The sequence below is a fragment of the Nicotiana tabacum genome, chromosome 23 (genome assembly GCF_000715075.1).
Source record: "Nicotiana tabacum cultivar K326 chromosome 23, ASM71507v2, whole genome shotgun sequence".
Lineage (NCBI taxonomy): Eukaryota > Viridiplantae > Streptophyta > Magnoliopsida > Solanales > Solanaceae > Nicotiana > Nicotiana tabacum.
In genome coordinates, this window is record NC_134102.1 from 83,701,709 (window position 1) to 83,715,017 (window position 13,309).

General features: G+C 37.0%; 2 protein-coding genes across 4 annotated transcripts; one reads left to right on the top strand and one right to left on the bottom strand.

Annotated features, from left to right (window-relative positions):
• Nucleotides 1-2,825: 2,825 nt before the first annotated feature.
• On the top strand, nt 2,826-6,968 carry LOC107803748 (uncharacterized). 3 transcript variants are annotated; one of them, XM_016627516.2, is made up of 7 exons: nt 2,826-3,024; nt 4,574-4,634; nt 4,738-4,826; nt 4,928-5,008; nt 5,872-5,958; nt 6,057-6,110; nt 6,549-6,968. In XM_016627516.2, the coding sequence occupies exons 1-7, from the start codon at nt 2,974-2,976 to the stop codon at nt 6,762-6,764; spliced, it is 639 nt and encodes a 212-aa protein (XP_016483002.1). In that variant the 5' UTR covers nt 2,826-2,973; the 3' UTR covers nt 6,765-6,968. The 3 variants fall into 3 exon arrangements, with proteins under 3 accessions (XP_016483002.1, XP_016483003.1, XP_016483001.1); XM_016627517.2 differs by lacking the exon at nt 6,549-6,968 and adding an exon at nt 6,227-6,542 and having other exon boundaries at nt 5,854-5,958; XM_016627515.2 differs by having other exon boundaries at nt 2,831-3,024; nt 5,854-5,958.
• A 1,263-nt stretch (nt 6,969-8,231) lies between these two features.
• On the bottom strand, nt 8,232-12,693 carry LOC107803751 (zinc finger CCCH domain-containing protein 18). The gene is made up of 4 exons (XM_016627519.2): nt 12,479-12,693; nt 11,641-11,949; nt 9,805-9,865; nt 8,232-9,335 (listed from the first exon to the last, which is right to left on the bottom strand). Exons 1-4 carry the CDS (start codon nt 12,608-12,610, stop codon nt 8,347-8,349), a joined length of 1,491 nt encoding a protein of 496 aa, XP_016483005.2. The 5' UTR covers nt 12,611-12,693; the 3' UTR covers nt 8,232-8,346.
• Nucleotides 12,694-13,309: the final 616 nt, after the last annotated feature.

A 13,309-nucleotide genomic window follows, 5' to 3' on the forward strand; every position in this document is an offset into this window, starting at 1 on the left:
TCATGTGGAATAAGTATTGCAAGAAGGAGCTACCAACAGTGGTGCATTTTAGGGGAGGGTCTCATGTTTGGAGACAAATGTTGAATGCTAGGGAAGAAGTAGAATATGAGATCGTATGGGAATTGAAGAGTGGAACAACTAATATTTGGCATGAAAATTGGACTGGATTGGGTGCACTTTATCACGTATTACCGGAAGACTTTCCAATCAATGAAGATCTTCAGGAGATAGCAGAACTGCAGAAAGGGGAAGCATGGGATGATCAGCTGCTAGATCAAACTTTCAATGAGGAAATTGCAGAACATATAAGGCTAAATGTGCATTATGAAGGCAGTGAGGGATATTGGGATAGGCCATACTGGATGCCAACTCCTTCAGGCAAGTTCAGTGTTAGCAGTGCTTGGCAAATATTAAGGCATAGGGCTGATCCTAATCAGGAATTCAAGTTAATGTGGATTAAAGGCTTGCCATTCAATATATCCTTCTTCTTGTGGAGATTATGGAGGCAGAAAATAGCCACCGATGACATGTGGAGGAGGCAAAGGCTAATGGTGATGTCTAGGTATTGGTGTTATCAGTAGCCCCAAGAGGAATCCATTGAGCATATATTTGTCACAAGTCCTACTGCCTCTAAGGTATGGCACTTGTTCATGGGGCCTGCTGGAATTTCTATGCAATTGATTCAATTAAAGAAGATTATAAGGCATTGGCGGTATGCTCAGTGTTGTCCAAAATTAAAGCCACTATTTCAAGCAGTACTAGCTATCATCACTTGGGAGCTTTGGAAGAGAAGAAATGCAGGTAAACATGGTGGTTCAGTATCCACAAATAGGGTGATTCATGAGATAAATAGGACATTGCATCAACTAGCAAGGGTGAGGTATGCTTGGATCCCTAATATTCCATTGTTATGGCCATACATGATTCAATACTTTGAAGGATATAAACCTATATTGATCATTACAAGAGTAACATGGTAGCTTCATTTTCATGGTTGGTACAAATGTAATACTGATGGAGCTTCAAAGGGCAATCCTGGACCTAGCTCCCTAGGCTTTTGTGTGAGGTATGATGAAGGTGATGTAGTATATGCTAGGGCAATAGACCTGGGAGTGACAACTAATATGGTAGCTGAAGCTAAGGCTATTCTTCAAGGATTGGAATATTGTGTGGAGCATGATCTTCACCCTCTCATACTGGAGACTGATTCATTGGTGATGAAGAAGGCGATAGAAGGGGAATGGGATCCTCCTTGGGTAATTGCACAGGATGTGAAGAAAATTATAGAGATGAAGGACAACTTCAATGTGATCTTTCATCATGTGTTGAGAGAAGGCAACTCAGTGGCGGATTTTATAGCTAACATTGTGTTCTCTTTTGCAGGTACATCTGAGTTTCATTCATTCTCTGAACTGCCTAGTGCAGGGAGGAGGTTGATCAATCTAGACAAATCTTAATCACATAACCTTAGGGTTAGGATAGCAAAAGAGAAGAACCTCAGACTGATGGCTTCTCAGGATTGGACTCTGCACAAACCTGTATGTGGTATTTTTGGAGGTTGTTGAATCATTTCTCAGTGGTATTAGCATGCTTTCATGCTCAATCTGAGGATGGTTTAGCAATGTTTAGAATGATGTCTACATTAAAGGTTCTAGTAGGGAAGGATCTGAGCTTACAAGATCACAAAAAGGCACAATTTCAAAGCCTGGCCTTTGCCTTGCAAAGCCTGCTTAAAGCCAGCTCATTCCTGGCTTTTGCCTTGCAAAGCCAGCCTAAAGCCAGCTCATGCCTAGCTTTTGCCTTGCAAAGCCTGCCTAAAGCCAGCTCAAGCCTGGCTTTTGCCCTGAAAAGCCTGCCTAAAGCCAACTCAAGCCTGACTTTTACCTTGCAAGGCCTGCCTAAAGCCAGCTCAACCCTGGCTTTTGCCTTGCAAAGCCTGCTTAAAGCCAGGCTCCTCTTCTACACATTAATTTTGATGAGTGAGCACATGATTAATACTTGGACAAAATCAGTCCACTGCATATGGAGATCATATAGTAGCAATACTTGGAAGACTATGCTGGCTTCAACTCTGTGTTGGAGATGTTTGGAATTCATTTTAGCCTATGGACAGTATACCCTGGCGCTTGGTGAGAGCTTGATAGGTGTTGTTTGGTATTTGCTAATGACAATTGGATTCACATACACTAATAGGAGAAGGAAGCATTCAACTTATCATGTTGTAATAGTTAGTTCATTAGATTTTAGCTTTTCTATCTTTTAATAGCTAGTAGGTTCATGCAACTTCTATTTTGGTTTGGACATCTTGTAAGCTTTGGACCCAATTTGGGATTTTATTTATATATTAGCCACTAGGCAAGTGCTGCCGAGTGGTATAGTTGCTTTAAAAAAAAGAATCTTTAACCGGCCAAAAATTCAAAAACTTTAACACTTACCACAACTTTTTGGAGAAAAAAAGTTGAAAATTGAGAGAGACAATGGCACTGTGAGAGAACTATAAAGCTTGGGGACGACAATGGGGAGAATCGTGGTTCAACAATATGGAAGACAAACTTATTGTGAGAGAGAGATCGGGGAGAGAGAAATTAGATATACTGTGCGGTGATTTTGGGGGAGAATAACTGAAAGTATGAGAGAGAAAAATATTAGACAACGTATTTAATGCCATAACGATAGTGTATATCATAAATATATATTTTTCTATAAAAAATAAAAGATAACTATTAAAAATAATATTTTTTTAAAAAAAATATTTATAATAAATATGGTGTAAGCATTTGCTACGGGAAGTAAAACTTCCTTAACTAAATAGGGATCTTGATTTGAAAAGGATAAACAGGTCGGTTCGATTTCGTGCTCGGGCTCGGGTAAGATGAGACGTAAAAACCCGAATCGAGTCGAGTCGGCAAACGCTTCATACCTTTTTCTATAAATTTCCCTCTGATTCAAATTAAAGAAAACCTTGAAAAGGTAATGGCCATCACACGGAGACCCGCCGACATTGGCAAACCTAAAGAACAAAGGGTATGCCTTCATCGAAAGTTTTATTTGTTTCTTTTTGTATGTACAAATTATTGCATTATAATTTCTCTCATATATGTAGTCCGTTTCTTTTGTTTATATTTTCTAATAATATCGTTGAGTTCAAAGTTACGGTAGAAGGATTTTTTCTGTTAGTGTTATAACATTTGCGGTGAAGCAGTGGCGTAATGGTTAACTGGTGGAGGCCAAGAAATTTCAGTTTTAATCCCCTTGAGTTTGTGTCAAAACTTTTATGCTATTCTCCCCATGCTAGAGAGCGGTGGTTTGTTTAATAGTAGGAATAATCCTGCCACTTAGACAGAAGGAGAAAAAAAATGTATCTAGTGTTAAAGATGAAATAGCCTTTGGAGTCGTACTCCATGCTTCGTCCTGTAATTTAGTTTTAGAATTTACAATAACATCATCGAAATTGTTTGTTGGGGGGGGGGGCTAGAATGATTATATAATACTAGAAATCATTGTTATAAAGGGCAAGCATCCCGACCTTCATGCAAGATTTGGGGAAGGGCCGCACTCCAATAGGGTTTGATGTAGGCAGCCCACCCTAACACAAACATCAATCATCAATGCTTGATTCCACGGCTCTAACCCGTGACCTATAGGTTACATGGAGACAACTTTACCGTTGCTCCAAAGACCTCTTGACATCATTGAAATTGAAAAAAAAAGTCTGAGAATTTACAATGACGATCATTGAAATTGGAAACAAAAAGAGTCTGTACAATAGGGATGTTTCGTGCCTCTGTTCTTTCATTAGAAAGAGAGTGCACAATTCCACAAGCTTTTCTGTAAATCGAGAATCTAGCTGTTGAAATTCATGATGTCCATTTGAAATCAATGTCACGCTCCCCGTATTATCCAGCAGAAATTTGTATTGCTTTTCCAGGGATAGTTTGTTTTATATTCTGCTGAGTCCTTCCTTAATCTGGAAAATGCAATTCATTTGCGTAAGTTCTGCTTTAGGATATACTGAGCATCAATTGCATGTTGAGAAATATTAAGATACATTATTAGTGTCCTTGTCTTATCTATGCATAGCATGTGGCTCAATTTTGGATACTTCCCCCTGAGCCATGATCTTCTAGCTTTGGCTAATAGTCTATGGGAACTTCTCACAAAGGGGTTCTGCAGTAAGCCAGTGAGGTGTTCCTATATACCATATGTTTTTGTGAGTCTGAGATTGGTTGGTATGTACCTCTTGGACTGTACTGGACTCCAAATTCTTTGTAGCATACTCTTTCTGGTAGTTCATAGGCAGAAACCAGGGAATAAGGTTGATACTTTGGATTGGTCGGTAGGTTCTAGTTGGGTTCGGAGACTTGCATATCTGATCCGAATGGCATTAAGGTCCTTATAAAGCAAGGAAATGTCGTTGCTACTCATTCTTATATCTAACTGCTAAATTATTAAAATGGTCCTCAATCAGAATGTCTTTCTTATTTTCTGGTCTGTTATATCGAAATGTAATGTTAGAATGTGTTCCACAACTCTTTCATCGGAAAAATGACATTTTTTTCTTTTTGGTCTTTAGGCGGTGGAAGCGTCCGAAGTCAAACATAATTTGGTTACAGAACTTGTGAAAAACTTCGGCGGTAGTATCATATCTTATCCTTGTTGAATTGTTTAATATTTGACATCATTTATACATTGATGGATGAGTTAAATTCCATTTCAAACTATTTCTTGGTGAGTCAGGTGGTAGGACTAAATTTCAGGATTTTGATGAGAGAGAACATATAGCTGCAGATGATGCAGAAAATCTATCCGACATTGATGATTTCGAGGTACTTCCAATGTCTAATGGCAGTTCAAGTCAATGTCTGTGTTAGTTCTGTGCTTATGTACATCTTGTAATCACATTTTTTAACTTTTGGATGTGGCAAAGGTTGTTGGATATCTCAATAACAAGAAGGAGATGCATTACAAGAAAATCTTATGGGAAAAAATGAATAAAGAGTTTGCAAAGGTATTGCCTTTCTTCCATCTACTCTGCTACATGGTAGTTTAGCTCTAGAGAATTTTGGTTGAAGTAATTGCCACTTTTTTGCCTTTCTGCTCGTTCAAGTGCATATATAAGATAAACAATATAGTTTCTGTTTATTTCTTGTTGTGGTGTCCTGACTTATTAGTTCATACATATGCATTATCCTCGTTATATTTCTCCTTTCTGGTTGTCTTCCACCTTCCTGTCTTCCCCCTTGTCTTCCACCTTCTGGGTGTTTGATTAGACTCGTTCATAAGTTAGATTCCTCTCTTACTGTCAAAGGACTTATGTGATTATGTCACACTGAAGACTGGAAGTTTTTGAAGTGAAATGCCTCTAAAACCGGTATTAGCTAGCTGTACATAATAATATATGCGTATGGCTGGATCTTCATATAAGTCTATTAATGTACTGATGTTATAAATTGGGGAAAGGACCAAGAACCTCCCTGTCCCAGTGAGAGATAGGCTGAAAGGTGCGTAGCCTAACTTAGGTTGCTGACAGTTTATTCTTATGCAGTGATGTCATCCTACCCTCTCCATTCATTAGACAAATAGAGACTCATGAGATAGGAATAAGTATCTAATGAACTCAATTATTCCAGTGTACATGAAAGAAAAAGGAAAAGGAATGACAGTCAACGAGATCTGTCATGTGATGCACATTTCTTGATCAATGACTTTACTCTCTCCTCTCCATCTTTCATTAGATAACGAGAAGTACTTTAGTCTGTCTTACTTCTTAAATGTACAACTCTTCTCTTGATCTACTAACCACCCATCTATGTGACGTTGTACCACAAATTACTCAACCTTTTTCTTTCTCAGAGTGATGATAAATTACAGGGGAAGAAACGAAAACAGGAAACTGGAGGTAAAAAAGATGTCCGTGCGAAGAGATCTGCTAAAACAACTGAAAGAGTTGAGAACAAGGTGCGCATTTTTCAGCTAAACATCCTTTTTGCTCATGTTACGTCTTTTAGATGGTATAATGTGCTGAGTTTACCTAAATACGATTCAAATATTTGCAGAGAACAAGTTCGAAAATAAATTATGATGCTTTGCAGAAGCTGACTGACGATTTGGTATGTCTTTCTTTTTACCTTTTTGCAATAATTGCTATGCCTTTCTACTGCTCTCTTCTTGAGCTTTAGTTAGAACATCCAGTGATGTGCTTAATCCACATATTATCTTGTCATAGGATCTGAAAGATGGAAATTATGATTTTTCTGAAAAAGAAAAGAGAAAGAAGGGGGGGGCTATGCAAAGTGGGAAGCTTACTTGGTAACTCTGTTTTGCGTACCTCTACCCTCCACCTAGATGATTAAAAAAGATGAAAACCTCTTTCAGAGCATAATATACTCTTAACTATTTCCGGCTACATTTCAAGTTGCTTCTTATCAAGAACCATGAATACATACTAGTGAGGAACATGTATGCTGGACGCCAACTCCTTCTGACCGTGCCAGAAGTGGACTTAACAAGCTCTTATGCACTTATATGGTTGTTGAATGGTGCTGCAGAATCAAGTTTCTGAAGAGGCAGAGCTAGGACGATTGGAACCTAAGGCTTGCGCTAATGGTGATTCAGCTGATAACCTGAACATTGGGTTCCATGATCTTGAACAGGAGAATGCGTATGGTGAAGATGATGACTCATATAGAGACAATAATGATGATTCATGCTATGGATATGAAACTGGATACTATAATAGTGAAGATTTTGATACTGATTATTGAATTGCAAAATTTCTTCTTTTTTATTTTCTGGGTCTGGTTTATGTTATCTTTTGCTTAGAGCTGCCAGATGCAAAGAAGCGATATAATACAATGGTTAAACATTTTTCTTCTCCACTTTGAGTAAGTGCTTTTTGATATTCTCAAGTGTAAAATAACCAATGAAGTGATAGTTTTCCCTATTATAAAGTAACTAATTCAAAGGTATATGAACATCCTTTCTTCCCTATTCCTTAATTTGTTATCTTATGTTAAGTATGTCAAATAACTGAAAGGGGTTTTTTGTTGTAAATATCTTCAAATGGATGAATTACCTTTTTTATAGTCAAATCTAATCGTCGGGGTGACTACAGGATTTGCCCATCAAGTGTATTTATAGCTTTTCCTCACTCTGCTCAGTTTTGATCCCTATGCAAGAACATGGAAACATTTCTCTAATGAATTCCTTGGGAACTTCTATAGTCAATGGAATATATAGAATTGTGATCAATCAAATATTGCAAGGATAACGAAGCAAAGGTAGAGTCCTTTAATAATATGTAACATTTTCAGCGCATTTATATGAAAAAGTCTTAATTATTATATTAGCATAAGAAGTAAACATTTTTAAATAGGGTTTTTGCCATACATGCAATTTGCAAACATAATAAATAAAATCAAACAAAGATAGTTAGCATAGATAGGAGTCTATCTCCCGTAGGCATCGGAGTAGATCTCCAATAAAAAAGACAAAGAACACCTTAAATTAAAACACATTACTTTGCGTCTACAGACACTTATTTAAACCTTCTAAAACTAAAAAAGTGTCGACGGTGGATGACAGCACCCACAATTAGGTCTTCCTTATGTGATCACTCTATTTCTTTACAGTTTGTAGTTGGTTATTTCCCTTACTCCGCATGAGTTGCTGTAAAAGGTACTTAATTAAGCTTAATAATTTGTGAGTTTGTTCTATTAGCGAGAATGCTCTCCCAATGCGGAACCAAAAAAAAAAGAAAAGAATAAGAACAAGAAGGACAAAAGACCTCCAAAGAAAAGGACAAGAAGACCTAGAACAGGAGCTAAGAGCCTAAGTGATTAATGACTGCTGAACGGTTAGATTAGAAGAGTTTTATAGTTATTTGATAAACGGTTGTAATTTTCTTTTCATTAAAGAGCTACCATTTACTTGAAATTGTTCAGTAACAGTCGTCAAACTTCAAAGCTGATGCTCTCTCATTCACTTATTAAAAGAAAAACAAAGGGAGAAAAAGCTATAGCTCATATGAAATGAATTTCTCGTGTTTCGGCTGGTGAATTCTCAACTCCCCTAGCAAGGTTAACAGGAAAAAGGATACCATAACAAACAAGAACATATCACATTGAAATTCTAGATATTTAAACATCAAATTGCAGGGGATCAAAATCTTAGCATATGCATGTTAAAGAATAATCGAAGTAGTAAAATGAACTCATATGAAAAGGGGCTTATAAATAAAAAGAGAAGAAATAACATTAAAAGAATTATGATTCATACGAACCATCATACTAAATAGAAAGACCTTGAAATCATTCAGGTTATACAAGATATGTTTTGAGCTTTACTCTAAAATTTCAGCCATCTCTTTTCTTTTTCCTTGCTATGAACTGCATTAGATGCAGAAGTATGAGCAGCTTCAGCACTGGCTATAGCTTTTCGAGTTTCATTTAGCTTCCTCATAGCAGCTTCATAAACCAGTTTCTCATTCCTGTTCCGCTGCATCATTTCTTCCAGTTTCTGAGCTCGTATCCTCAACTCTTTTATCTCATCATCATATGCAACCAGAGCCCTCCTATCTTCTTTCTTCTCTTCCCTGTTCGTCTTACTTTGCTGCCTCTTTACTGCGCTATTATTCATGGTTTCTCCATGCACTGCAAGCTGATTATTGATAAGAGTAAACACATCTGGTCTTGATTCCTCTTCTTCTTTTGCAGCCCGAGCTGCTGCTGCAAATTTCTTCTCGCGTTTCCTCTTACCACCTCTACTTCTTTTCTTAACCTTGTTGTCTTCATTCTCAGCTTCATGGCTTCCAACAGCATGGTCAAGAGACAGTTTTCGTGGGAGAACTTTTACAGGAATAGGATCCACCATTCCCTGTCCAGATGCGCCTAAGCCCATCCCTTCACGGTAACCCATGTTTGCCATCATCCTGGAAGCTATCCCGCGTGTGTGATTCTCCCACTTCGTAAACAGTGTCGTTTCTGTCTGGACCCCATGCTGCAGGGCCGTGCTTTCAACAAATCCTAACCCTTGTGAACTATCATCTTCATAGTCACTAGAATCAGATTCTTTGGAACCTGAGTAACTCTCTTCTTCATCACTAGCCTCTGCATGTTCGGACAGTTCAATATTTTCAGCTCCAAGCATAGCAGAACTTCCATCATCACGGAAAACAACGTGACCCAAATTAAGCTTTTCATCCCAAGACTCAAGTTCAGCTTCTTTCCAAAGGCCAACTTTGCTATCAGAGAGAGCCCAGATACTGGAACCCGCAAGTGATGGATCCCATTTCATAGGGATATACTTCTTTAATGAGGATATTGGAATGTTGATACCTGAAACATCAATAATTATACATCAGCTTAGTTTTAAGAGGCTCAGCAAACTGCCAAGCAGCAAACATGATCACACACTGATCTATGCAGCAGCAGTAAATCCGGAACTTGATGTTTATAATCATCCATCTAATAACGCAGCAAAGTACTGTTAGCAAATTACAATCAATAGTGCTTAAAGATTGCTACCTGTTTCATTAAAATGTAGATCATTTGACTGTAGCATATCACAAGACTTGCACTAACAGAGAAAACTTGACCAGTATTTCTCCATTCAAGAGAAAGATCTCTAAGTTACATAGTCAAATTACTTTTATTTCAAAAAAATGGATATATATTTTTAATTTGACTAGAGGATCAAATTGGAAGCAAAAGCCTGATTTTCTCCACTAATGATAGACACAAAAGATATCTGTGAATGTCAAACCAATTCTAAGATCTCTGTCCAGATCTATTCATTCCAACATACCGTGTGATAAGCGGCAACTACTACCAAATCGACATCGCTGCTGTAGAAAGAACTTGCACATCTGCACTAGGGTGGTCTATCATTAGCAAGTGATATGACTAGAATGTATGCACTTTGTGACTAGGAAAATCAAAAGAAGATTCAAGAAGCAAGGACTGCATAATCTGAGAAAAAGAGATATAAAAAAGACTTCACTGTTTCTCAACCACGACCAGTAATGGAGGTGATTGTGCTAAGATTTACCCGTGAGCACGAAAAACACGAAAGATCAAAATGAGACGAGAGTACATCAATTTTTTAGAATGGAAGTAAACTGCTAGGACTAGCACAACAATTGCCCAAACTATGTTGGTATATGAAAGAAAGGAGACAAATTTTTATAATTAGACTGATAAACAAAAAGCAAATTGGAATTAGGTTCCACAAGTTTTGATAATGGAAAGATGGAAAATATGCTAACACAAAGTGGAAAGCTAAATTAATCTTTTGGTCCGATCAATGAACTGCACTAAATTCTGTTCAAATAACTATGACGATTGTCATCAGTCATCAATCTATCCACGTATATTCAGAAAACTCAGTTTGAATAACAATGTGTGTACCATTGCTTTCTGTGCCAGAGCCATATCCGCTAACAAGCAAAAGCTCTTACCAATGACTCCATCCTTCCAAATTTGGAGAATTGTTCAAATTTTGATATGTATCCTTGAATAGGGGCAATATGGAGGAGAAAAAATATGGAAGTGCGACATAGTGAAAAGTGAATATTTTGATGCCTCCAAATAACAATTTCAGAGGTCAGAAATAGGAAGCATGATGCATCCCATCAAATCTGTAAAAGTTCATCAAAGTTCTCTGCTGGATTCAGAATTCCAAGTTTTGAGGATCTCATCTTCATTAAAAGTTTTTAATTCCTTTTTTTATATTGTGGTTAGGTGAGAGGTATTTCAGTGGTATGGGTTTTGCGGCGTCCAATCTGCTTGCCCACAGGGTTTCATCCCCATGCAGAATGTTGCTAACCAAAAGAGAGAAGAACTCAAAATTATCTAGCCCAACTCACACCAGATTGATGCCTTCGTACTGAAATCGCATTATAATGGAAAAGGTGTTGCGATTGGTTCACAATGAGAAGAAATCTGCTGTGGGATATATTTTTATGATGCTACCGATAAAGCTAACGAAGCCATTGAATAAGATATTCAATGGGAATGGTGCAAAGTATAAAGATGTCTTTACGATCACTTATAAAAGATGGTAATGCCAGTTGCATCAACCATTACATGCAGCTGCACATTATTTAAATCTCGAGTATTTCTATCAAAATACAACTATTGAGAATCGTCAAGAAGTTACAGATTAGTTCGTATTGAAAATTTGGTTCCATGCATTGAAGTACTAAGACAGGATCTTCTCTGGGAGATACCTATGTAAAGAAGAGCTGAACATAATTTGGTCCTCCTATGGGCAAAAGTTGGTAAACAAGAAGTAACTGAATATGGTTTTGTTGGTACGCAATACATAAGCTTGGTGGTTAAGCTCGAGCACAACAAGCAGGCATGTCGTTTAAGTCTGCTAAACAGCCTACAGAAGCAACATCAAACAAATGAACACAACAAATGGTCTAGACAATACAGCATATTATGGATATATCAATCATCCCTAATATATGTCCCATGAGGAAACCCAATTCCTTTATCAAAGTGAAAGAAAGTAAAATTCAAATTATGCAACGAAAACACTAAGAACGATAAGGAGACATCATTTTAAAACCAATGTTAGTGAGAATAGGAAAAGTAAGTTCAGAACACACGAAAAGCAAGACCAGGGAGTACCCACCACCATGTTTTCAGATGTTGGAGTAAGGAAACAAATTTTTGCAGAACGAGAACCCTCCAACCCCACGACTAGGCCATTATACCACCTTCCGTCATTGTTGCGGAATCTACATTTTGATCCAACAGAATACTCTTCATCCACTAGTGGTTCTGCTTTAACCTCTTTTGGATCAAGAGGCTCCACCTCAATATTAGCAGGTTCTTTCTTCGGACAATGTATAGCATCAACCTCTAGCAACAACCTGGCTCGTTTTAGGTGGAGGAGACCTTCCTCAGCATCTTTTATAGACTGAACAAGCTCCTCATGTACCTGTTTAAAAAAAGATAGTCATCTTCAAGCATCTCCTTGCACTTAAACACTAAAGTGGAAACCTTTATGTTATCCCTGAAAGCTGGATTTTGCAATTAGATAGTTACTCCCTCCGTTTAAAAAATAATTGACATTATATCCTTATTAGTCCGTTCCAAAAAGAATGACACCTCTTTAAATTAGGGGAAAAAATCAACTTAATCTTCTCATTTTACACTTAATGAAAAGTTTTTATAAACACACAAATGTTATGTCATGTTTAAAACCACTAGATTTAAAAGTTTAACATATTCAAGACCACAAGTTAGTATTTCTTTTTTTTTCCTCTTCTAAAATTTCTTACCCAGTAAAAACAATGTCAAATAAATTGAAAGAGTGGGAGTAGTTTTTATTAGATGGAATGATGATTGTATACATTTAACTTCTCATAATTTGCATAAACTGAAAAGATATAGTTGCATAACTCCTAGAGTTTTCTTTTTAAGGGCTCAACACAATTGCATAATAAAAGGGGGGAGAAAACCCTAACCTCAAGGAGTTCGGGATTTGAAGGATCAGAGGAAAGGGCTTGAGCGAGAGAGTGGAGGGCGTCTCTCTGCTCTTCCAATTGAAGCTCCAGCTCCCTTTCCAATACTGCTCTCTCTTCCTCCTCCGCCGCCATTTCCTTCCCGGATTATCGACAGCCTTGGCCTGGCGGTTTGATTATACGGAGTATAAATTATTAATCCGACAAAGAATGAATTAGACCTTCGTGTACTCAGCTTTGTTTTTGTTGGCTAATGTTACAAAATTACCTTTTTTTAATGAAATATTATTTACTGACTTTTAAAAAAAAAAATTGTTTAGTGATTTTGTGTGATATTTGGAAAAAACTATTCTCACCGTTCCAGTTTATGTCAACATATTTTTTTTTTAGTCCGTTCTAAAAAAAAAATAACACATTTCTAAATTTGGAAATAATTTAGTTTAAACTTACGATTTTATCCTTAATGAGAAGCTTTTATAACCACACAAATACTGTGGGACCCTTTTTGACTTGTTTAGGACCACAAATTCCAAAAGTCTTCATTTTTTTCTTAAACTCCGTTCTCAATCAAACAGGTTCAAATAAATTAGAATGGAGGGTAACTTTCAAATTATAAAAAAAATAGTTAGTTTTTTGTACAATAACATAAAAATTGAGTGAATATAGAGGTACAGACACATACTTTTGGGGTGATTTGGTTAAATAACTTTAGGAAAAATTTACATGGTATAACTAACTTATACACTATATTTATTATATAAATACACTTTAAAATAATTATAATACACAGTTACACTTTGGGTTTTATAGCAAATACCCAAACTCTTTCTATTT